Consider the following 25712-nt stretch of genomic DNA (forward strand, 5'->3'; position numbering starts at 1 on the left):
TCATCGGCATGCCAGGCTGCCTGTGAGCACAGTTGAGATGCTTGGTGCTACCCCTGGGCTTCAATCCCCTGCGGGTTGACGGGCTCCTCTGGCTTAGTTCAGCTCTCTCACTCCCGGTGCATGAAACTGACTCCCAGATGGCTGTAGGAGCTGCGCCCGGGTTTTTCCCAGCTGCCTCCTGACTGAGGCATGCATGTGCTGTTTTCCTGGGCTTGCTGGCTGGCAGGGGAAGCGTCAGGTTGCTTCTGGGGTCAGGGAGTCTGTCCAGCTCCATCTCCGGCATCCCAACGCATCCTGCCTTCCTCCCAGCCTCCAGGCTGGTTTTAAACACGTGGCCTCTGGACCCAGCGCCGGTGGGGAGCAGGCCATCCGGCCGCAGAATGCCAGCTGCGTCGTTCATGGCCTGGCCACCTGGGCTGCAGCGCCGAGGTAAGCTGGGCAGACCCCATTGCCACAAACTCTGGAAGAAGTGGGGGTCAGTCTGTAAAAGGACTATTTTTCATTCCTAAATTTGCAATCTAAATTTGACAGCATTCATCTGTTACAATCAAGTGTTAAAACACAACAGGCAGATTTTAATCCCATCAATTATCTAACCGTCTAGCAAGGCCACTAGTATATTCAAAATGAACTGCAGGTGGGCCTTCCTTACAGACATATCAGCTCTGCCTAAAGCTGCAAGGTTTCTGCACAGAGCTAGAGAGCAGTGCTAAGATCAAGGCAGTTTAAGAAGAGAATAATCTATTGTGTAAAAGTTTAAATCTAAATAGTACAGTTTTAAAAAGCACCTTGACTTTCAATGATATGGCCGCCTAAGTGCCAAAGTCACCTCTGAAAAATCTTATCTAAGCACAGCCGTCTTTGCAGCTCAAGCAACCAAGGACAGAAAATATGAGTTGTCAATTGTTTACACAAAAAAGTACAGCCTAGTGATGGTCTCTTTTCCCAGCCAGCGTCAAAAAGCAATGCCCTAGAGAGATGAGGGGCACTGGAGCCCACGGAACAGCCCTCATATACTGCTTTTCTCCAAAAATTATGTTTTAAAAAAGCTGCCAGACGAAGCCCACCTTCAAATGCTGTGAACACTTATAAGTTAGGAAAAGTGGTTTAATGAAACCACTTATTCTTGGTGAAGATGCCGTTGAGGCAATTGGCAACTGCATTGCTCTTTTGGAGAGAAAGAAACCTCTGGGAAAGCTGCTCTCTTTGTGCAAAAAAAAAAAAAAAAGGGAAAGGATCTAATTCTTTACTCCCCATGTTTTAGGACTATTACAGATCATTTTACATGAGACCAATTCTGTCCTGGATTTTTAATAAAGCATGACGACAGATCTCCAGGCCCCTTTCAGATTGTAAGCATTTCCATGTTCCAATGTATTCTCTTTGGATACAGGGTATTTTGGTATGGTGTGTACCTTATGTCACTGGCAGAGAGTGGTGGACTTCCTCCCTATTATATCTTCCTCCCTCGCTCACCCAAACACAAGCAAAAAGCTTTGCAAGTATAACCCAATCAATAAGTCAATAGCTTTTTAATCAGAGCAGCAGCAGTTAACATTGATTACACTTAATATTCACAAGGTAGATGAGAGAGAAATTTCCAACAGTTTATATGGGAATACTTTGAAATGACTGAAGGTAGTACAAATGGCTTCTGGATCTATAATTATTGGAGTGAAGGGACGTTAAAAGTCACAGGCTAACTTTTAATCATGAATCCATTGATGAGCACAGCTTGTGTAATCAACCAGTTCCTCAGGAGCAAACCACAGGTTGATCTCTGTCTCCGCGCTTTCTACCGAATCACTGCCATGGATGATATTCCTAAAAGAAGGAAAGGAAGAATTATTATTAATCCCAACAGAATTCAAAGCAAAGAGAATTTGTTTTCCAGAATATCTTCAGCTGTAGCCATGGTAGCCACTAGGCCTGTGCGAAGCAGCTAGTATTCGCTTCGGATTCGGACGATTTGGGGGACAGTGATTTGATTTGGTGATTTGAATCACTGTCCTGATTTGATTCGGCTGAATCTGATTCAGAGATTCAGCAGCAGCCGAATCTCCGAATCAGCCAGGCCCATCCACCACCCCTCTCCCAGCCTGGCAGTGGCTGCCCACCCCCATCCCAGCTCCCAGCACTTGCTAAGAAAAAAAGCCCCGGTTCAGCGGGTGCTGCCAGGCGGGGGGTGGTTTCTGCTGCCCTCCACTGCCCAATGCTGCATGGGGGGCTCTGCATGAGCCCCCCAGCCCCCCACAGGTGCCCTGCCCAGGCCAGGTTGGGCCCTTTAAGAAACCCCCCCCCCAGACTCACTGCTCCTGCCAGTGGGGTCAATCCTTACTGCCCCCCATTGCCCCACACCATGATGAAGGCTCTGCATGAGCCCCTCGAAGCCCTGAGACTCCTGCAGGAGCGGTGAGTCCAGGGGGTTTTCTCCATTTTCTTTTTTCTGAAAGGGATGGAGCTGGCCCAGGCAGAGCACCTGTGGGAGGGCCGAGGGAGCAGGGGGGAGGTCAAGGGGCTCGTGCAGAGCCCTCCAAGCAGTGGGGGGCAGCGGGGATCACCCCTCACCTGGCAGCAGCTGGTGAGCACCAGAGGTTTTTTTTAAAGTACGGAGCTGGGGCGGGCGGGGGCAGCCAAGGGGGAGCTGGGGGAGTGAGTGGGAGTCAGGGGGGCTGCAGGGGTTGGGGGGGCTGGCAGGGGTCCCCCCATGGTCCCCTCTGCCCCACCCCTAGTACTTACCAGCTCGGAGTCAGCTGTAGCTCCCTGCTGCAGCCACCGGGGACTGCCCCAATCATCAACGCTCTCCTAATCTTTGCCAAAGATTTGGAGAGCTTTGAATCAATACAGACCTTTAAATTGGTCCCCTGATTCAATTCAGATTCAGAGATTCAGCCACTGAATCGGGCCAAATCTCCTCCAATTTGAATCACCACCTGAAGCTTCGCACAGCCCTAGTAACCAGAAAATCACATTACATAGTTTCATAGTTTCATAGTAGCTAGGGTCAGGAGGGACCTGAACAGATCATCTACCCTGACCCCCTGCCACATGCAGGAATGAATGCTGGGTTCACAGGACCCCAGACAGGTGATCATCCAATCTCCTCTTGAATTTGCCCAAGGTAGGGGTGAGGACCACTTCCCTCAGAAGTTGGTTCCAGATTTTGGCCACCCTAACTGTAAAATATTGCTTTCTGATCTCTAACCTAAACCTATTCTCCAACAGCTTATTACCATTGTTCCTCGTCACCCCAGGTGGTGCTGGGGAGAAAAGGGCTCTGCCTATTTGCTGTTGATCTCCCCTGATGAGCTTGTAGGCAGCCACCAGGTCCCCCCTCAGCCTCCTCTTGCTGAGGCTGAACAGGTTCAGGTCCCTCAGTCTCTCCTTGTAGGGCCTGTCCTGCTGCCCTCTCTCCAAGTGGGTGGCCTTCCTCAGAACCCTCTCCAGGCTGGCCACATCCCTTTTGAAGTGCGGCACCCAGTACTGGACGCAGTACTCCACCTGCGGCCTGACCAAAGTCACATAGAGGGGGAGTATCACCTCTCTGAACCGGCTTGAGATGCACCTCTGGATGCATGACAAGGTATGGCTGGCCTTGCTGGCTGCGGTCCGGCATTGGCGGCTCATGTTCATCTTGGAGTCAATAATGACTCCAAGATACCTTTCTGCCTCTGTGCTTTTGAGAAGGGAACTCCCCAGCCTGTATGCATGCTGTGGATTCCTTCTCCCCAGGTGCAGCACCCTGCATTTGTCTACGTTGAACCCCATCCTATTCTCATCTGCCCACTTTTGTAGTCTGTCTAAATCTAGTTGCAGCCTCTCTCTCCCTTCAAGTGTGTCCACCTCGCCTCACATCTTAGTGTCATCAGCAGACTTGGGCAGCGTACTTTCCACCCCCTCGTCCACGTCGCTGACGAAGATGTTAAACAGTGCGGGCCCGAAGACGGAGCCCTGGGGTACCCCACTGCTCACATCTCACCGGGTTGAGTACGACCCATCCACCACTGCTCTCTGGGTGCGCCCCATCAGCCAATTTTTTACCCATTCAACTGTGCAGGCATCAATGCTGCAGTCACTTCATTTATTGATGAGGATGGGGTGAGAGACAGTGTCAAAGGCCTTCTTAAAGTCTAGGAAGACTATGTCCACAGCGACACCATCATCCAAGGATTTAGTTACTTGGTCCTTCCTCCCCTTCTTGAAAGTTGGGACCACATTAGCCAGTTTCCAATCCCCCCGGCACCATATTCATGTCTAGTTTCTATCAAGTTTCTTTTCTTTCCACTTTTGATAGTGGAGAAGGAAGAAGAAAAGCCATATCTGTTTTCATCTTTCAGTTCCAGTTCTATGTGTCTTCCCACATTTCTTTCTATAAGACTGGGATTTGAACGCACTTAGAGGTCTTTGAGGAATTAGAAAATTCTGGATGCAAGTGTTTATTTCTTCATATTCATACCAATGTAAGACACTAGCAATTGGAATTGAATGTGCCCTAAAAAAATTACACTTGCCTCTCAAAGGTTTTCAGCCTCACCGTAAGCATTTATTAATTAGAACTTTAACCATATATATAGCATTAAAATGCCTATTCCTGTTTAGCAGGACAGCTTATGATGAGGAACCAAAAGGCAAATCATGATTCAGAGAGCTTATTAATTGTTATAAGTAGGGCTGGATTAATACTAAAATATGAAGCCTAATTGAAAACTGGTGTGATAGAAAGGACTTGGGATCTGGTTACTACAAGGCTGATCAAATTCCAGTATTTGCATTCTGCTGCTTACGTTCCTCCAGTAGTTACAACAGAATCTAGCATTTGCAACAGCACTCTTTATCAGAAGAATTTATCAAACAGGCAAGCATATGATTTACAAGCTGGCTTAGTGTTGATACAACCAGAATTTCAAAACATACCTGCCAATTTGAACACAGAAGTCACCACGGATAGTGCCGGGCTTAGAATCTGCTGGATTTGTTTCCCCCAGCATCACTCTGCCAGTCTTAATGACATTAAGACCTTCCCACACCTTAAAGAAAAACCCAGTGAGATTTACGAAATCCAAATTGTAACTAACATAACCGCGGTTGGTAATGTGTTATTTAATATGCTATAAATGTAATACGCTATGCCAACAACTTTATGAACAAGAACAGATCATCTCAACCGTGTCGTTTTTTCTTCTGCAGTTTTCATTTTCAAAAACTCACCATAGCTACAACAGGTCCAGAGTGCATATATTCAACCAAACCAGCATAGAATGGCCGATCTTTCAGGTCAATGTAGTGTTCTTTCAGAAGGTCTTCTGATGCCTGAACAAAATGGATAAAAAAAAGACAAGCTTAGGGAAAGCATATTTAAATTGCAAGAGATTAACAGAGCCCTCTTAATCCTCAAGCATGCAGCATTGTAAAAGTGTCACTTGACTGATATCAATTTAAAATAAAGATTATGTATTTCAGTGTAGAGTTTAGTTTAACAAGAGTGCTCTAACCATGTCTAATTTATTTTGAGGAACCTATTTTTACCATATATGTTAATAAATGTAGGATGCATTTGTAAGAATATTACCTTCCGACTAAAATTAGGTTGCTCAGACTGTCTCATCCATTTAGATATAGCTGGGAATGACAAACTCTCAAAAAAATAACTTGATGCATTTGTAAGAATATTACCTTCCGACTAAAATTAGGTTGCTCAGACTGTCTCATCCATTTAGATATAGCTGGGAATGACAAACTCTCAAAAAAATAACTTGATACATCAGAATTTGATCGTTTGACAACAGGTTTGTCCCTGGAATACACTACATATACAAAGGACAAATATACGAGGGACATTTACATGCAGTAATTTCAGGGCCACCAGTTTGAATCCTTTCTGTTCAAATCTCTTGATAATTTCTCCCACCAGTCCCCGCTGGACTCCATCAGGTTTGATAGCAATGAAAGTGCGCTCTGAAATGGAGGCCATTGTCCTACAATAGAGAAAAAAAGACTCCGTATTCCGTAAGCAGGACACAAATGCAGCCGCAACAGCAGTCTACACAGCTACAATCTGGCACAGCCTAATTCAATTTAATTTTAGCTCAGAATAATTCACCTATTTAAAATGATTCAACCATATGCTGCACTGAATAGAAAAGGAAGTTTAACCCAGGCACAGCTATAGGCAGAGAGAAAGGCAGCTAGGAGGGATTAAGAATGTAAAGATTTAAAATAAAAGAAGACTACAGATTGTGGCACAGGCGTACGCCAAGCTACATATTGCCACGTTGCTGCCTTCAATTTAGGATACAACTCCCTGAAATACTTCTGCATGCATTTCTTTGATCTATAATTAACTGTCTACAGCAAACTGGTGTTCTGATGATGCACAGATTTCTTAAGGTGCTATCTTTTATTGGACCAACTCTGTAGTCGGGATAGAGTTTGGAAGACTGTCTTGCAGTTGAAAGCTTGTCTAACTCTATCCCAACTACAGAGTTGCTCCAATAAAAGGTAGCACCCTGAGAAATCCTCACCGCTCACATAATTTCTGGACCATTAGTGCTACGACATCACTCTGACACTACCTAAGGATGCACATCAGGCAGGCATGTGTGGAAGGAAGAATGAGAGTTACAACAGATTCCCCCAGGGATTGTGTCAGAGACACAGCTCCTGACCAATGCACAGCCTACAAGGAGTCAGCCTGGCTCACAACAGCGCTGACCTGTATGATAAAAAAGTAGCATTGCCCTTGTTCCTTCCTATTTGATCGGTTTAGAAATAGAAAACGTCACATGCAGTCACTTGCAAGCTCCTTTGCTATTAAGGAAGGAGCAGCTGGAAGGGAATCAACCTGATCATCCCGTTGCAAATCGGAACCTGCAGTGAAAAGCCGACAAAGACATGAACCCTCCTATGAATCCCAATCCCACGACAGCTGCCCCCGTCCCCTTCCAGCCCTCCCGAATTCCCCACAGACCCCCACATTCCTCAGTAAGCTCCCACCTGCCTGGCTGCAGCCGCAGGGTCGGGGATGCTGGTGGTTATGACATCGCTGCCCAGCTGCCACCCAGTGCTAAGCCTGCTCCTGGCCACTCGCCCAGTGCCCCAGGTCACGCCAGGTCTGATCCAACCCACCCATGGGGAGGTCCTGTGCAGCCCAGGCTAGTTTCAGTCCAAGCTGGGCATCTTCCTAGGGGAGCATTTCCTGTGAGGGCTGCAGGTGCTGGCGGAAGCCTTCTGCCAACCCCCACCACAGCCCCTGCCTTGCGGAGGTGTGGTAGGGACACGAAGCATGGGCTGTCCAGTAGCAAGATTCCTCTTTGACAGATTGGTAAACTGAGGCACTGAGGGTCAGGAACTAGCCCTGGGTATCTGTGAGGAGGCCTTCCCCTGGCACAGGTCGCTCAATATGCTTTGTACCAAGGGCGTGCTGGAGGGTCTCAAGTCATCCCAGTAGCAGCAAACAACTAGCTCACTAGGCCCATCCCTCCCCTGCCCCAGGTTTTGATCTGGCAAACATAAGTGATGTCCTGTCCTCCCACCCTGTCCTGCATTGCTCAAGAAAGGGAGAAGCAGCACTCATCCTAGGATCGCTTCTGCCACACCTTCTTGCTCCTCCTGCCCCCTTCCCCTCCTCCCCCCAGGGATGCTACAATCATTTTACTAAGGACTAAGCCTTTCTACATAAGGGCCACGTTTCTTCTTAATCTTAGTGGAGCCCCTCAAAGGATTAACCTCAAGTGTTCACTTACATGAGATTAAATAGTCTATGGTTGTGTAATTAGTCCGATGTTATTTAGGATTTGTCCCTTGTGCTTCACTCATGGCTGTATGTAATATAAGCATAGTTGGCTGTTTAGTCTGAAGGGTAAATTATACACCTTTATGGACTAAATAAGATATAGCTATATCTATATATCTGTATAGATATATCTATATCTATCTATCTATCTATATAGAGAGAGAGAGTACAAGCCTTTGTGAACTAAGTTCACTACATCAGATGCTGTGCAAGCGGGTGCAGAAAGCAGAGTAGAAGGAGAGAGAAATTAGAATACAAAAGATGAAGAAGGGGAGGGGAGAGAGACATGCTAGGAAAGCAAAGCAAATGCAAAGCAGGGCTGGGAGTAGACTGCTTGTCTGACTATCTAAATCTGGGGCAGGGGAGGGCTGGCTCTGGTGAGCTAGTTGTTTGCTGCTACTGAAGTGATTTGAGATCTTCCAGTACCCTTTGTGCAGAGCGTATTTAGTATATGTAACTTAGGCCAGCCATCTTTAGAAAAAAGAAGTGTATCCAGAAACAGCAAATCAATAGAAAAAGTACCTTCAGAAAATCATTGTCATCAAGCCCTTATTGCCCATTTGTACCAGTCCAAAGGTAGTCCCATTTTAAGGTATGCCAGGACTGCGAACTCTGAGAGCACAAAACTTACAAGTTGGGCCCTCAAAATCATAAATACTGTGATGGTTTTTTATTTTTTTTTCTTCTGTTTGCCCTGTGAAGTTGGAGTCTTTACATATGCTTGGGTCACATGTTAAGCTTTTCTCCCTAAATATGTGGGTTAGATGCCTGTAAAAATAACTATGATTCTTTGTCAAGCTCTTAATGATGACTTTTTAACCAACCTGTCTCCCCACCAAGTATAACAAGATTTGCAATAAGTAGGCCAAACAGTATGCCTTTTTTTACAAGAACATTTATCTGCTTCTCTACTATCTCTTCTACTGTCACCAAAAAACAATAGGTGACAACTGACATATTCTGAAAATTGCCTTACTTGAGCATCTGCCGTCCCTTATTAGTGCATAAGCTTATTAAGTCAATGAATTTGTTTAAGATGCAAAAGAAGTTCATGACCCCAGCGTTGCTGGTGGTCTTGGTAAACCCTGAGTCATGAATTCAAAATGATGGAAGCCCAATGGACAGTTAAATATCTGACATGTCACTTCTTGCAGTAGGACACAGAAATTTAACACTGAGAAGCATATTCTCTTCCCCAGGAAGCAGTCCAAGGCATTCTGTACTTCAGATGTGACGTTTGGGACCACATTTTCAACAGAGATCTCTGGGACTACACCTTCTATGTTTTGCGTGCATCCCTTGTTGCAGCTACTTCAGAAGCATGGGGTATAGTTCTCTTTCTAGGATTCTCCAAGCATATATTACCAATTATTTCTCTGTCATTGCAGTGGCAGAGTATTGGCAGTGCCCTTGTATACTCTGCTTTTCATCTGTAGCACGTTGCAGCGTGTTCTCCGTGTTTCTGGATTTGTGCCTTATAGCTGTAGGATAATGTGAGGATACAGAATAATTTTGGGGAGTTTTGGGGAAAAGGCTGCCTGCAACCCCTCCAGTCCTCTGTTCCTGTAACATTTCTTTTTAACCTGCTAACAACCCTTTGTTAAGCATTTTTGTGATTATGTGTGCTGTAATAAGCGTAACAATATAGATAATAATAATCTGTACAGTATTACTGTCAATTCCAGCATTGCTAGCTCTCAGAAGGAAATAATTATGATGCCTCCGTACCATAGCAGGGAAGTTTGGTGCCCGGGGCAAGCCTGCAGTGGCAGCCTGCCTTCACCCCGCGCACAGATCTGGGAGGCACAGGCCCCCGTGCTTGCCCCGGAGTGCATGCAGTGGTGGGAACTGCCCTCCCCCTGCCCCTGTGCCCCTGCAAATGAGCCATTTGCAGCTCCACCCTGCACCCCACCCCGGCTGGGCAGCGCCTGTTGGCGCCCCTTGGGCACAGCGCCTGGGGCGATTGCCCCACTCGCCCCCTCCCCCTTGCTGCGGCACTGTGATTTACTTGTCCAAGAGTTCTCCTGAGCTTGTTGAAGGGAAGAAGAATGGTTCATTCAGCAGCAGTTCCTCTGTGGGAAGAAAATGAGGTTGAAAAACAGAGCCCTGTGGAATTAGACTGACTCCCAACAGCAAGGCACTTGGGTTGCTCTACTGTCAATAATAAAGAATTGTTTAGTGTACAGCGTCTTGGATCTCAGCATTGCCAAAATGAAACAGTAAGGCATACAATTTTATACCATCCTGTTTACTTGTGACTTGTATATTTAGCTCTTGCTTCAGTTTGTCCTCTCTGTGCTCCATTGTAAAATCTCTCTTCCCAATTGCATAATGTCTGCGTTCTGGTCTCCATCCTGATCTTTTCCCTGACTCTTTCCTAGAACCATTTATATTGTGGCTTTCTACCTTTACTTTCTAATCCTCTAACTGGGTTGTTATTTCCTGGTTCCTTTTTATTTTTCTGGTTGACGTCCTTGATCTTTCTTTCATTTGACCTTTAGCTCTATCTGATTCCTTCTCTTACTTTCTACTTTCCCTTTACTTATGTCCGATAAGATTTTTCTTGTATACCTATATCCTCTAATTTTTCCACGGTACTAATTCATTCGCAGTGGAAACGCCAGGGAAACTCCCTCTCTGAGGTTTCTGTTTTTGGTCCCCAACATTTCAATAATTTCCTGCCAGGGAATTTATTTTTTTCCTCTCCTGTATACAAAATCCCAACTTTTAAGTACCTGTTTTGATAGTCACAACTAAGGGATAAGTGCATCCAGCTCCATGACCCTGCAAGTTTGTAAAATCAGACATGCACCAATGGAGAATTTCTGCTTTAGGAGGACAGCTTAAATATGACGAGTCATTTTATTAAAGCCCCGTCAGTTAAATTATAAATGGCTCCTGTGGGTGTTATATCCCATAAACTAAAATAGTTTCTACCTGCAGACAAATGATACTCCGAAGGGTATGAAAGCATTTAGTGCTTTCAAGAATGATCCAAAAAGCAGAATGTGGACTTGTGACACAATTACTATGGAGTAACTGATGCTGGATTTTCCGGTGTGGTAAGGAACAGACTCAGGTTCGTTTCTCCGAAGCAAGCTGCCAGTAGTAGGTGCTATTAGAGCACCTGCCCACGAGGTGGTGAAGGGAGTCAGTTTGCATTAAACAAACAGCTACACCGGGGGAAATGACTGGGAAAAATTTATACTTTATACAGTTACTTATTTTCTGAGGGTAACTAAGTGGAGTGACTCCTGTACCTGTAAATTTACTCTATAGTAATTTAGTCTGTAGTAAGTGACTCATGAGTCTACATCCTACATGATTTGCTGTCAGTGCCTGTCACTAGTTACTTATTGATCAATACAAATGAGATTCAGAGACATCAGTACCAGCAGGAAAGACATTTAAACAGCACATATTGGTCTCTGATCTTCTTGAAGCAGCGACCTTCCCTCAAGAAGTGTATGGAAAATAACTAGCATATTGTGGTTGCGCTTATAATCAATCGATCAAAATCAAACCAATCAATCATCATCTCTACATCATTAAGTTCTCTGGGTATATTTAAAAACTATCTGCATACCGTTTTTCTGTAGTTTTGAGGCATTACAGACATTTGGTTCGCAGGATCAAGTCTTTGGTCAGGGGCTTTTCTCCCCCATGTAAGTCCAGAAAAGTCATTGTTCCACGCAGCTCAGTAATAAATGTTGATTCGATTCTTGATTTTTAGCTTCTGAGTTGTTTTTAACTGAATCTCATCTTCAGCCATAGCGATGGGTCAGGATTCCTGTGCACATCACGGAAAAGGCAGAATAGAGATGGAAACTATCTTTATTTTGTATTAAATTGGTAAACATTTAACAGTCATATGAAAAAAACTGTCCTCCAGAGATACTTCATCATCACAATGTTACTTTTATTTTCAGTCTGCCTCTTAACAGAATCCATATGTCTTTTCAATTAGGAAAGCCCTTACAAACCTTTAGCAAGTTATAATATGCCAGCAAGCTCTTAATGGGAAATGAGAGGATAAAAGAAGGATTTGTGGGATGCGCAATAAATGTACAGAACATACAGCTGAAGTGTGAAGGAGATGTCTCTGCTATACAACAGTGAACTGTTGATTGAGTCCAGCGTGTTTGTATACCACCTGAGATTTTTCAAGACAGACCTAACCCAAAGCCATGAATATGGACACCTGAAAAATATTTAGGAAATTGCAGATATGGACCCTAAATTCGTGGCTCTGGTCCCAAGTTTATCATGGTATGAGCTAAAACCCTATATATCTGTAACCCCAGGCAAGGGTAAAATTGCTGTCTGGTTCCAAGCTTCATAACTTAGTTTATATTTCTCTTTATAATTAGACTGAGAGAGCTGTGATGTGTAGCTGCACCAGCTTTGCATGTTGATGATTTGGTTATCATGACCACACCCTCTCATCTAGGGTGTATTTGATTTCTACTCAAATAATCTCCTCTGGGTAATGTCCCAGTTAAAATTTCATCCTAAACTCATTTGAGGCCTAATTTCCTTCTGCAGTATTTTTTTTTAAATCTATTTAATTTTCAAACAAACTGTCATTTCTAGGGATAGAGAAAATTTTGTATCTCACTACCTGGCAAACTCTCATTTTATCCGGTATTAATTCCTAAGGGCATGAATTGTACTTTTTCCTTTATTGGACACCACCTAGCATCTCAGAGTAACAGACAGGGCGCCTCCTACTCCTTAATGCTTAATTAGTTAACTAGGGGCACATCTACACATGCGCATTTAGTGCACAGTATAGCTATGTGTCTACATGTGCACGCCTGTACTGCACAGTAAATATGGTGACTTATGCTGACTTGAGCATAAATTTGATACCTGCATCATGCAGGTATCAAATTTACCCCCAGTTACTGCACAGTAATGCACATGTAGATGCCTTACTACGTAGTAACAGTGTGTGTGGATGGACTTGGGACTAATTTTAGTCCCAAGTCAGTCCACACACACAGTTACTAGACGTGCCCCTAGTAGTTTACTGCATAGTAAATTTAAGTCAGCGTAAATGCACGTGTAGACATGGCCTAGGGTGATCATTTATAAAAATTCCTTAATGTCTTAGCAAGCAACAAGGCTATGCATCCCTGTGGGTGGAAACATCTTTTTCTGTTTCTAATGATCAGCTTCCTGGCCACAACCAATTCAAAGGTACATATGACAAAATAGGAGCAGAGTGACAGGCCAGTAGGCAGGATATGATGAGCACCTACATAAATCCCCTTGCAACACATGCTTTCAGATTACAGTTTTTCTAAATGTGCTGATCCACGTAAGGAAACATCATCGGACTGGAAATAATACAGTCAGCAGACCATAGCCTATTAAAGCCATCCCCCTAGCTTGTAGGTTCCTGGGGAACCTCTGGCTGGATTGGAGTCCTAGTGGACTACCACAGCAATACGAAAGAAAGCCTCTCTGTTCTGTTTCTACTAACACTGCTGATGTAGAACAGATGGTCCTCAGAGAGCCCCCTCCTTTGATGGCTTTCAGCAAAGCACTGTGACCCATTTTTGCTGTCTGGCAATACATATGTGTCTGGAACTTCTGCATTTGCATTATTTGATGAAAATAATTGTCAATAAAATCCTACTTAGAGAAACTCAAACTTATCAACCTTTTCACCTTAGAGCCATCTCAGTTTGCTTACAATAATTCCTTTGTGAAAAAGGAAACGCTTCTTCTATATAAGGTTGCAAGGATGGAGTTAAAACCCCACCTCAGTCAGAAAGGTGCCTCTTCAAGACTGTCTGGATGATGGCATAATGGAGCCACTTTGCCGTCAGTGATATCCCTGCAAGGTTTAGTGAAGCCGTGTAGAAAATCCATGAGAAGTGGGTGTCACCACTGGTTTGAACAGCTGTGCAATGAGTAAAACGGTCACTTGAAGGATGAGAGAAATCCTGGAAGTCAGCTCCTCTCAACAGTCCCTTGCCAAGGAAATAGCAAAGGCAGAGAAACATAAGAAAGCTGCAGGTGATCTCTCCAGGGACAAAGACTAAAGAAAGACCATGTCTGATATGTATTCAAGGGTGTGATCCAACAGCTTAACTGAAAGTTTCATGTATGAAAAACATGCCAAATCAGACCTAAAATGGGATTACAACTGAAAATGTCATCTTGTTTTCCTCAGTTTGGGCTAGTAAACAGGTCAGCTGTGTGCCCCTGTACTTCCTAATTAACTCTCAGGCTCCTTTTTGGCTGGCCATACTTGTTTACGGTACTGGTTTAAGGAACATAACTCTTCTACATCTTCAAAACACTTGGCCACATTCTTTTCAATCTTGCACCTCCTCTAGTTTCCCTCTCTGCAGTCCCACCAGCTCGGTGGATTTAAACAAACGATGCAGACACATTTTAAGTTCAGTAACTGCCTCTGGATCAGGCCAAACAAAGGAAAGCGTAACGTAAGCTTCTGCTGCTCTCCAGTGGAAAATAACACAATTGCCGGTGGTAGATTGTCACTGCTCCATTCATTTGCCTTTTTAAACAGATTCTTCCCTAATCCCACGCTGGCAGGCAAGGTTCTTTGGGTAGATGTGATATCTTTTATTAGACCAACTGAGTAGTTGGGAAACAGTTCTCAGCAAGCTTTCGGGCACCATCACCCACTCTTGCACAAGATAACTGCATCACAGAGAAGTAGGACTGGAAGGGACTTCCTGAGGTCATCTATCCAAACCATCCCATACAAACCATCATCTATTCTAACCTCTCCATAAGAGGACCGTCAACCCTGACGGCACAGACCTAACCCCCTAAGCTGCCACACATGCAGCAGGGACATCGCAGCAGCCAGCGTCCTGCTTCTATGAAATGTTGTCCGTATACGCCCAGGAGATCCCGGGACTGGGCCAGTCCCATCCCTTTGTTACACCTCAGGAAGAAGCCGGGCTTTTTGTGCTCAGAGGCTGGCCAAGCCCCATGGGCGCAGCACGGGTCTGGGAGCCGTGAGCCCTTAAATCTAGTCCCAGGTCTGGCCGGTGACTCCGTTCGTCCCAAGCAAGGTTCCTGCGCCTCCTGTGAATGCTCCACGTGTCATCAGGAGGCGGCAGCAGCAGCGCAGGGCACGAGCCGTCCCTGCCCCGCGCCCCCAGCGCAGCCACCGGGCCAGGGCAGGGGGGCGGGGCCCGCAGGGCTCGGTGGCGTCACAATCGCCCGCGGTGTCCCAGGATTCCACGACGCGTCTCCCGCCCCGAGACATTCGCAAGAGCACCCCCGGCTCGCCCACCGACCCCGCCTCCTCCCCGGCTAAGCCCCGCCCCAGTGACGTCACGGCCCGCGCCCCTCCGCCCGTGACGCCACTGCCCCGCGCCCCGCCCTGGTGAGGTCAGTGCCGTGCGCCGCCGCCTCGCGCCCGGCCCCGCCCGCGCGGTAGGCGAGGCCCCGCCGCAGAGGGAGCAGGAGCTGCCGCCCGTCCCGTCCCGTCCCGTCCCGTCCCGCCGGAGCGAGGCAGCGCCGCGGCCATGGAGCTGGCGGACGGCGTGGTGTACCAGGAGGAGCCGGGCGGCCCGGGCCCCGCCATGATGTCGGAGCGGGTGTCGGGGCTGGCGGGCTCCATCTACCGCGAGTTCGAGCGCCTCATCGGGCGCTACGACGAGGAGGTGGTGGCCGAGCTGATGCCGCTCGTGGTGGCCGTGCTGGAGAACCTGGACTCGGTGTGCGCGCACAGCCAGGAGACCAGCGTGGAGCTGGAGCTCCTGCGCGACGACAACGAGCAGCTCCTCACGCAGTACGAGCGCGAGAAGGCGCTGCGCAAGCAGGCCGAGGAGGTGCGTGAGCCGCCCGCCCGCCCCGCCCCGCCTGCCTGCCTGCCTGCCTGCCCTGGGGCGGGGGACCGGCCCCCTCAGTCTCCCCTTCCTTGCCCCCCGCATTACCCCTCCCTTCCTTACCCCTCCCTTCATTATCCCCCCTCATTACCCCTTCCTTCATTGCCCCCCTCATTACCCCTCCCTTCATTGCCCCCCTCACTATTCCTCCTTTCATTGCCCTGCTCACTATCCCTCCATTCATTGCCCCCCTCATTACTCCTCCCTTCATTGCCCCCCTCATTATCCCCCCTCATTACCCCTCCCTTCATTTCCCCCCTCATTACCCCTCCCTTCATTTCCCCCCTCATTACCCCTCCCTTCATTGCCCCCCTCATTACTCCTCCCTTCATTGCCCCCCTCATTACTCCTCCCTTCATTGCCCCCCTCATTACTCCTCCCTTCATTGCCCCCCTCATTACCCCTCCCTTCATTGCCCCCCTCACTATCCCTCCCTTCATTGCCCCGCTCATTGTGCCCCCCCTTTATTGCCTCCCCAGGCAGTTTCCCTTGCAGCACCCTCTGGCAGCCCTGTGGCCTCCGCTGCCTCCCCTCCGGGTGCCCAAGCCACCCGGCCTCCTCCTAGCACTGGCAGAGAAGCCCCATGGCCCTTCCCGGTCCTTTCCCTCTTTCTCTTCCTGTGACTTTCGAGGTCGGCTCCCCTCGCCCCTCTCCTCGTCCTGGCTCCTCCACCCCACAGCTGGTTTCCTTCTCACTTAGCGATGCTGCTGGCAGGGCAGACCAGGGAGCCAGGCATTAAGGACTTCCCCAGCGCCCGCTTCCCCCTTCGGCAAATGCATGGAGGTTGAGGAGCTTGGGGGGACTTGGGGCTGTTACTTGTGAGTGGCCGGGGCGGCCGGCCTGGGACGTGGCGCTGCGTTGTGGCCTGGACAGAAGCAGCAAGGGTTTGTCCCTGTGGAAAGCTCAAGGGCCAGGGAATGGGACGCTTCAGCTGAGCAACAGGTAATGCAGGTTGCTCAAGACTGGTACTTGGCTGATGACAGTAAGCCGCCCGTGTGGGCGTTACAAGGTCATTCATTCAAATTCACATAGTCTTGGAGGGAGGAAAACAGGAAAGCTGCCCTTGCATCAGAACATCATCATTTTGTATTCTTACACTATCATTTGGGGCTTTAAATTTCTTTCTCCCAGGACACTGACTATGCCCATCTTTTTCCCTGAAGATTTTAGTCGAGTTTGCGTGTCCAAATCCATAAGAAGACTAATAGTCTCAGTGGAGATTCAGTGGCCAAATCTCCGAATCCAAATCGAATCGGAAGACCCTTTAATCGATTCAGAGAGATTTGGAAAGATTCGACAATTCAGCCATAGGCATAGCTTTAAATGTTTTTTTCCTACATACCTCGAGATACCAGGCGGGTCGTGAGTGCTGCGATGCTGGGGCGGGCAGAGTGTCTTGTAAGAGCGCAGGGGACTCCCCAGTGCGTTTGGCAGCAGACGTGGAAGTGAACCAGAAGCACTTCTGGGCCTGTCAGGGAGCATGCAGGGGGGCCCCCCCTGCGTCCTCCTCCAGCTCAATAACTAGTGCCTCCTGGGTCTGGGGGGCACACCTGGGGTCCCCCCAAACCCGATCACCAAGCTGTGGGGGGGGCCCCTGTGCACTCAGTACTTCCAGTCCGCTTCTGGGTTCGTTGCTGAGCATGCAGGGGTGCCTCCCCATGCTCCTGTGCGGGACGCTCCATCTGCCCCAGCATTGCAACGCTCACGAGTCAGGCCTGGTACCTCAAAGTATGTACAAAAAACATTTAAAGCTGCGTCTGTGGCTGAATCGCTGACTCCAAATCAGCATTGAATCTTTGGGTTTGGCCGAATCGAATCAGGGACAGCAGTCTGAATCAAGAAATTGAATCACTGTCCCCGATTCGGGTTGAATTTGAATTGAATACGGCCAGCTTTGCACACCCCTACAAAATATGATGCTATTAGTTGTATCAGTGCTCTTGGACTCTTGAGAAGTTGCAGATCTGTAGGTATTTCTGCAACTCTTGTGGTAACTTAATTGCTTCACGATCTATTTCTACCGATTTATTAACTGGACTAGATTTGCTGCCTAGTTGCTTCAGCAGAACTTGTTAGGAGTCTCAGAAACTATAACTAGCTTAGGGAATGGACATAACTTCTTTCCACCAATGTAATTTACAGCTGTTTGATACGTAGATATATGGCATACCCCGTTTAAAGTTATAGCCTGTCAACGGAGCTCCTTAAATATTGAATTCTGTCCTTGCTGTATCAGCACCCCTGAACCTGACTAAATACTGTCATTTTCAAGTCTTCTAATATCAGCCCCTTGATGGTTGCTTTCCCATTGTTGTGTCTGGTGCTAATTATGCAGTTAAACAGAGTATAATTACATCACCGAGTAGGTAGTTTTGTCTGAAAGGTTCTTTATGCTTCACTAGTGTAAGTACTTGGATGATATGCAGATAGCACAATGTCAAGCTCATGTTTTTCTTAAGCTAACCAGTAAAATGAATTTTACACTGATCCAGTATGCACAGAAGTGGAGTACACTGTTAAATGTACTGGGCTGCAGAGCAGTCTGACCTATGTGGTTATTTCCATGCAGTACACAGTCATTACAGTGCCCTGCAACTAGATTGTGGTGGAGCAGATAGTGGTTTGTTTGCTCTGGGCAGACCTGACACCCTGAGATAAGCTGCAGACGCATGACACTTACATCAGCGTAGTTTTGCCCCTGGTTTTTTCCTTGGGTAATTTTCTATCCAGTTTCAGAAGGTATACTGGTGTAGGACTGCATGGTGTTTGTTCCTCTTTTTTACACTTGTTTTTAAAAAAGAAAAAGTACGTAATGTCCATTCCCTCAAAGACCTAGCTTCTGCATGCGAGCACTGTTGTTCCTTCAGTTAGTATGCCTTGTACAGTCACTGTATTCAAGTTACTTACAGTTGTCCAGTTTTCAGATACATGCATGAAAACTTAATGGTCATAAAATCTAAGTGTGGTTTTTAGATTCTTTCATTGCGCTTACCTTCTGAAAATTTGGTTGGAATATGAGCTGTCGTAACAATTCTGCACCAGCCAGGACTCAAATGAAGGGGGAAAACATGAGTTTCAGGTTTGCAGTATTAGTTTTACAACAGGCACAGTGTTTTATGTAAAATGGTGGCTAAAATGGTGTTTTTGACCTTTTTGAGTAAACAACCAGTGGTAAATAGTTGTTTCCTCTCTGTGATAGTAAAGGGGTCCTAATAAAGGACTACTGTCGTACTTGGACTACTCTAAATGATTCTTCTCTCTTATAATGAGCATTTAGGAATTGTGATTTTGCAGTAGTCTCATGATTAATATTCACGTTTCATAGTTTGGAACATTCTTTGCTTAACTGTTCTTAAACCTGCATGCTCCATTTTTCTTTTTCTTAGTGGTAGTGTGCAATGTTGTGGAAGTTATGATTGTAGGGTTATTTCAGTGTCAGTCTTCAAAAATAAGAAGTAAAATTCTGTTAACTTTTTGAATGCTCTGTAGCTGCTCATCGTTCTTTCAGTGAATGATGCACGTGAGCAGTTTTCCAAATCGGGAAGAAGTCATCTGCATAAGTTGATCAACAGTCATGAATGTTCACTCTTGTCGTGTGATCTGAAAACTGAGGATGGGGGAGAGCTGGATATTTTGCCCGTGTCTTAAGTAATTTATTTTTACAAGGTGACTGTTGGGAAAACTGGTTGCTAAAAGCCCATTTCTGAGGTTCCTTGTACTAGAACCAGAAAAAGGAAGCCATTGGCAGGCTAGTGTATTTTATTTAGTAATACACTTCCAGTTGTTCTTGTTCAAATTCCCATAACAATCTTCTGCTAACTACCCAAGCCCAAATGTAGCCCTGTGCGCTCCTGTGGGAGCCACAATCTGACTTGATGGTACTTCTGGGCTTCTAAAACAATATGCAGCAACAGCAAGCAATTTTACTGTTGAGCTCAGTGGTTTATCCTGTATTTGGGCTTTACAGACTTGTCAATTTGCTTATGAAACTAAGCAACTCTTGAAACTTAACACTTAATCCATGCCTACCATTTTTGCAGGTGGGGAAAGGGAATTAGACAGCTTCTGGCTTTGTACTAAATGGGTTTGATGTGTAGATTAATTGGACATGGAAAATGAAAAAGGGAGGCAATGTCTAACTATTTTTAGAAGAATAAACCTTTTCTGATGCATATTGGGTTACCCAAATTTGCCACTACCATACACGCATCATCTTTCTAGTTTTTAAATAGATTTTAGAATTATTGTTGGAAGCAAACACCTTTTAATCTTATTGTGTGAAGTGGCGTTTTTCTTACCTTTTAAACTCAAGTTATCGTGATTTTTAAATGACAGGACCTTTTCCTCAGCTGGAAAAATCTTTAGAGTGGACTAAGGTGACTGTTGTACAAGGCTATAAATTGTGACTGCTAGTATTGTAGCCTTAATATTTTGTGTAACCTCTAATTTATGGGGTGTGTGATCTAGGTGTTTAGCATCTATCCACTGAATCATTAATATGCTTCCCTATGTGTGGTGATGTGGTCATAACTATATTTGAAGTTATATACTCTTCCATACAGGCCATACTAATACATTATTCTAAAAAGTAAATGCCCTTCTAACCCTGGGAGTCTCTTCCATCCTTTTCTGTACTGATTCCATCAGGGGAAGCATAAGGGTAGATAGCCAAGCAATGGCCTCTTATTAGGCCTGTGCGAAGCGGCTAGGATTTACTTCATTTTGTGTACAGCCGATTCGGGGGACAGTGATTTGATTCAGTGATTCGAATCACTGTCCCAAATTGATTTGTCTGAATCTGATTTGGAGATTCGGCTTCCGCTGACTCTTCAAATAAAATGGGCCCCATTCTCTGCCTGCTCTCCCAGCCCTGCCCATGGCTGCCCTGCACTGCCCCAGTGTCCTGGCTCTTTAAAAAAATGAAAAAAAGCCCCACACTCACTGGCTCCTGCCAGGCCAGGCAGGGAGTGGCGATCCTCCATGCTGCATGGGGGTGCTGTGCAATGAGGCCCCAGAAGCCCCAACAGCTGTTGCAGCAGCCAGTGAGTTTAGGGCTTTTTTTTTTTTTTTTTTTTTTAAAGAACTGGGGGGTGTGGGGAGATTCAGCCTCTGAATCAAATCAGCACCTGAAGCTTCGCATAGCCCTACTTTTTATGCATAGCGTCCCAACTGTTTTGACCAGGGCTACATATTACAGCCTTTAAAATCATGACGGTTGAGTGCAGCCCTGCCTACGTTAACGCCATAACCAATAGTTACTATCACTATTTGTGGCAAAAGGCTAATGCATATAATCCTGGTAATTTCTACATCGTTGATGTAGCATAGAAGAAAAACTCTTGAGTGCATCTAGTCTTATTGCATGTGAACAGCTGATTCTTGTATCTATATGTACCTAATAACTGTAAATAGATCTATTTTATTTAAAGGATTCATCTCAGTTCAAATTTGAGATCTTAAATGTAAAATTAGTTCACTTGGTCTTTGAGGGAAGCGAGCTCTCAGTGCTAGGAATTTGTAGCTTATTGCTGGCTTGGGTGCTAATACCCTGGTGTTGGACCAGTCATTTCTCCCTCAGCCTGCTCTCCCATAATACAGTTTACTTGCCATGAGTTTTGGGAGCATTAAGTACCAATAAATAGAGTTTGTGCATATCATTTTTTTTTAAACTTGGCATAATATAATAAGCAGCAGCACCGTTTAGATTGACCTAAATTAAAAAGCAAACTTTTTTTATTATTTGCTTAAACCAAACTATTTGGGGTCAAATGAAACAATCTTCAAAAATGAAGAAATAGGAATAGTTTGTCAATGGGTTTTTTGTTTTTTAAATCTTTTTAACTTTCCTATAAAATACTTTAAAAGATGGGATAAGTGTTGATTGGTCTACTGCAGCTCCTTTCAGCTTCTCTGCCAGCCCTCTGTGGCTTCAGAAGAACTTTTCATTTCTTCCGTATTGTTTTCTGGAATACCCTAACAGATGGAGATGCCAATTATACAAGGAAATGGTGCCTTGGACTTTCCCACAGTGCTTTCAGTTGCAAAAAGTAAATTTTGAATGAGAGATTTATTTCTCTCTAATATCCCCATTATGCTCATGTTTGGTGTTACTTGAAGTAATGGTAAGAAACTTACAGAATTAAGTTGCCATTGTCCTATTCAGTAACTGAGTTTGCTTTGAAAGTTCTTGTTTCCTGGGTGGGACTATCAGGCTTGTAAAACGTAAGTTTCTTCCATAGAAGCTTGTTCCCATAATGTTTTTTATATTATCCAAAGTAAATATTCACCCCCCAGGAACGTCCAAGAGAGTGGAGTTTAACTTTTTAAATAACAAAAGAAAACATCAACAACCAACATTTGAAACTTGCTCTTTATCCTTTTTCCTAAACAACTCCCGAAGAAATTATATGCGAGGGTGATCCTGATCTATATTTAGCTTTATATGTAATGATGACATTTAAGATGGAATCAAAGCAGCTGATTCATATGTATAATTGTCACTAGTTCTTGCAGGTCGGACGTGGCACATCTAACTTCTGGAAATTGTGCCTTAAATAGAGGCAGCAGAACAATGATGTTACCATTCTATTTAAAACCTATTCTTTCCCGTTTTCCTATGTTTAGTTACTTTGGTGTGGTAGTAGTGGTGGCTTGGTGCAAGGCCTGTGTCACACTTGGAGCCCATTAAAAGGGATGTTACCGAGAGAATAAGCTGGACGTGGCTTGGCTATCTAATTTAGAGAGGCCAAAAAAATTAATAGTTTAAATCCCTTATATTTATCAGAGAGCATAAAAAGGCACGTGCGTTATGTTGTTGGTTTCCAGCTTACGTTTACAAAATGCATTTCACAAGTAGACTTTGAAAACAATGGGAAAATTGTTGAACTGTATTTTCACTCCCTCCTGCAGCAGTTCATGAGTTTGCTAGCAAACACTGAACGGTTGAGGGAGTTTTCAAGCAAAGAGATGAAAGGCAGTTTTACCTGCCTTGGTATCAGCTGCTTCGTGATTCTTTAGCATTTTGCTCCAAGCAGTATCATATGAGCACCATTCAGAGTCCTGTGATAGCTTTATAACTACTTGTGTGAAAGCACTCTTGTTCAAGTTTACAGTACGAACAAAAACGCATTCAAATAACTTCCTTTTAATCCAAGTATCTTTCTGGTTAATATTAAGTAGAAATAAAGTGTTTTTATATGAAGTGATGATATGAAGTTCCCTTCTTAAGGAGAACTATAAATGTAGCTGCATTACCAAAAACTGGAAGTAGCTTATACAACTAGTTGTGAATAAGGTATGTCTTCAGTGTAGTATTTCACAGAAGTACACCAAAGACCAGTGAATTGGATTTACAGTATGAGGTTTTTTGACCCCATCTTACTAGATTTGTGGACCATCTATTTTTCCGAATATTCAGTGATACTCCCCAGTCTCTACATAACTACACCACCTGCATTTATGGACAAAGAATATGGTTGAAGATTGCGTGTCTTAATGCAGGGGTAGGCAACGTTTTTTGGCTGGAGTACCGAAAAAAACACAGTGTCTACCTTGGAAGGTGCCAGAGTGCCAGCAAGACAGAAAAACAAAATTGAGGGGGAGAGGGGGTACATGGCAGGATGCACTGCATATTAGTATATTTAATAATCCTAAATGTTGCCTTTGTTGTGTATTCCTTTTTTGTTGAGCATGTTGCAATGAGAGAGAAAAAAGAGAAATAAGAGAGAGAGGAGAGAGAATGAAAAAGGAGAGCAGAGAGAGAACCAGACACACACGGAGAACCACGTGCACAAACACGGAGAACCAGAACACACCCAGAACAGACACATGCATACGCATACCAGAACCAGACACGTGTGTGCACACAGACGCACAGGGACAGACAGAGCCAGGTGCACAGGCACATGGAGCCGGGCTCCTGGGCCACTGGACAAAGTCCACTCCGAGGCATGTGTGCACCCTCTGGTATGGAGCTGATGCTGGAGCCCAGAGCAGAAGTTTGCAGCCTTCTGGCTGCAGCCAGCCCAGGCTCTGGGTAGCTGCTGCCATCCACGGCAGGGCTTTCAGCTGCCCAGCTGCCTGCTGGGAGCAGCCCAGGCTTTGTGGCTGGAAGCAGCTGCCTAGAGCCCAGGCCGGTGGTGGTGTGCTGAGCAAAATGGCCTCGTGTGCCATGCTTGGCACACGTGCCAGGGGTTGCTGACCCCTGTCTTAATGCATAATGTGGGAAGAATGCTTGTGAGAAAAATAAACCTTTTTCTTTCACACATTCAATTTGCGTTCTTCTAAAACTGCTTTGCATGTCATCTACCTCTCATTAGCACACATGACTTTTAGTCCGGTTTCTCTTCCTGCTGCACCCCCTTCATGATTCCCCAGATATTTGTTTGACTGTTCCAGTTTTGGGAGTATCTCTGGTCTCCAAGTAGATTTCATAGAGGTGATCTTGTAGCCATCTATAAATTCATCGGTGTGGGGGGATGACAGCAAGGAATAGGAGATAGTCTGTTTACCAGAGTGCCCTTTGGGGTAACTAGAAACAATGGCCACAAACTGACAGAGAGCAGGTTTTGATTAGACATCAGGAAGGACTTTTTATGGTAAGGGTGACCCCAGAATTTGGAATGGGCTTCCAAGGGAGGTGGTGCTCTCCCCTGCCTTGGGGGTCTTTAAGAGGAGACTGGACAAGCACCTGGCTGGAAGTAGTCTCCTTCCTGTGTATCAATTCCTATTCATTTCCATTTACTTTCTCAGCCTAGGCTTCTGTCAGCAGCCTGAAACAAGGAATGGCAGGTGGCCTGCTGACTCTCAGGTTCATTGAAGGTTCCCCGGACCACCAGTGCACCTGGATTGCAGCTTGAAATCTGCTAATTGAACTATGCAGCAAAGAGAGAATGAGGAGTGTATTGTAGATAGTGTAATTCTAAACCCACTTACAAACAAGATCCCTTTTAGCAAGTCCAGACAGTCTTCTGAATGTTCATTGATAATGGAAAAGGCAGACTTTTTTTTTTACCTGATCTCCTGATGAGGTGATTTGGTAAGAAAGCTTGTTTTACCATTGTTCTTTGATGTTGGTGGGAACATAGCGGTGTTAACAAAATAAAGAGTAAAATGGGATGCATATGTCTTCCCTTCAAGATTGGATAACTGCAGCAGGTTATAATTAAGTTTGAAGGTTCTCTTTTTGGTCTATAGAGCATCATGCCACCTGGGGTCCTCCTCCTTGAAGAGCTGCCCCAGTTCTCATGCTATGCCATACTGCTGTAGTTAGTGGAGGTACAGAAGCTGCATATTTTTCCTCTCAATTGTAACAGAAGAATGGATTCAAGGATTTTTCCATCCTATGTTTGTTTGAGTGAAGCTTTTCATGATGTAATTTAAGACATGCTGCCAGCTGAATTCTAGATCAGTTAGTTACTTTGTCAAAATTTAAAAAAAATATTTACATTGGAATACTAACAGGAAAGAATATAAAAGCTGCAAAGCGGAAAATAGGCCTGTTGCCTTGTTTTTTGGACATAGCTGGGTGTAAAAGCTTGCAAGCTATCGATCTCATTTTTAGAGTTCCTGATTTTTTTTGAAGCAAGACTTTTCTGTTGCTGGTCTTATTTTCACACCGTTTGGGTAGATGGTGTTGAATCTTGAATATTGTTTCTCATATTTTAAGTCCCTTCTCCTTTCAGTTGTGCAGGCTTTGTGTGTTACCTGCTTGTGATAGTATCCTACGTTACTCCCATAATACATGATCTTAAAATATATATATATATATATATAGAGAGAGAGAGAGAGAGAGAGATGACCTTAATGTCTAATATTAAAAGCACATGTATTATGCTTTTAATACATTTGCGGATTTTTTGAGTATTTGGGTGTCTGTACTATTTAGTTGATGATTGAGAACTAAGGCATCTACTTTTGCTGTTGCAACTTTTTCTCAAGCAAGCTTAATTTGAAGGTTGAGAGAGGTGAATAGCAAGGTAAGCAGTGGCTGAGAAGGTGAAGAGGAAGGTAAGAGATGGTTAAGTTGTCATGAGGCCTGT

At 45.2% G+C, this 25712-nt stretch overlaps 2 protein-coding genes across 4 annotated transcripts in view; one reads left to right on the forward strand and one right to left on the reverse strand.

Annotated features, from left to right (window-relative positions):
* Positions 1-1515: 1515 nt before the first annotated feature.
* On the reverse strand, positions 1516-15060 carry NME1 (NME/NM23 nucleoside diphosphate kinase 1). Its single transcript, XM_059732092.1, has 6 exons — positions 13563-15060; positions 11379-11582; positions 5843-5975; positions 5209-5310; positions 4915-5027; positions 1516-1824 (listed from the first exon to the last, which is right to left on the reverse strand). The coding sequence occupies exons 3-6, from the start codon at positions 5969-5971 to the stop codon at positions 1707-1709; spliced, it is 462 nt and encodes a 153-aa protein (XP_059588075.1). The 5' UTR covers positions 5972-5975; positions 11379-11582; positions 13563-15060; the 3' UTR covers positions 1516-1706.
* A 132-nt stretch (positions 15061-15192) lies between these two features.
* Positions 15193-25712, forward strand: part of SPAG9 (sperm associated antigen 9) — a 105812-nt gene continuing 95292 nt past the window's right edge. For all 3 annotated transcript variants that reach the window (XM_059732094.1, XM_059732095.1, XM_059732096.1), the window contains exon 1: positions 15193-15615. In XM_059732094.1, coding sequence (XP_059588077.1) covers positions 15310-15615 — 306 coding nt within the window. In that variant the 5' untranslated portion in view covers positions 15193-15309. The remainder of the gene's footprint in view (positions 15616-25712) is intronic.

Source organism: Alligator mississippiensis, chromosome 8, assembly GCF_030867095.1.
Source record: "Alligator mississippiensis isolate rAllMis1 chromosome 8, rAllMis1, whole genome shotgun sequence".
NCBI lineage: Eukaryota > Metazoa > Chordata > Crocodylia > Alligatoridae > Alligator > Alligator mississippiensis.

What these genes read in the sequence shown, in the direction of transcription:
- NME1 (XM_059732092.1), bottom strand. Translation starts at nt 5,971, where the DNA reads ATGGCCTCCATTTCAGAGCGCACTTTCATTGCTATCAAACCTGATGGA. An exon ending in CTGGACCTGTTGTAGCTATG is followed by an intron (nt 5,028 to 5,208) that starts GTGAGTTTTTGA and finishes TTTTTCTTTAAG; the next exon opens with GTGTGGGAAGGTCTTAATGT. An exon ending in TTCTGTGTTCAAATTGGCAG is followed by an intron (nt 1,825 to 4,914) that starts GTATGTTTTGAA and finishes TCCTTCTTTTAG; the next exon opens with GAATATCATCCATGGCAGTG.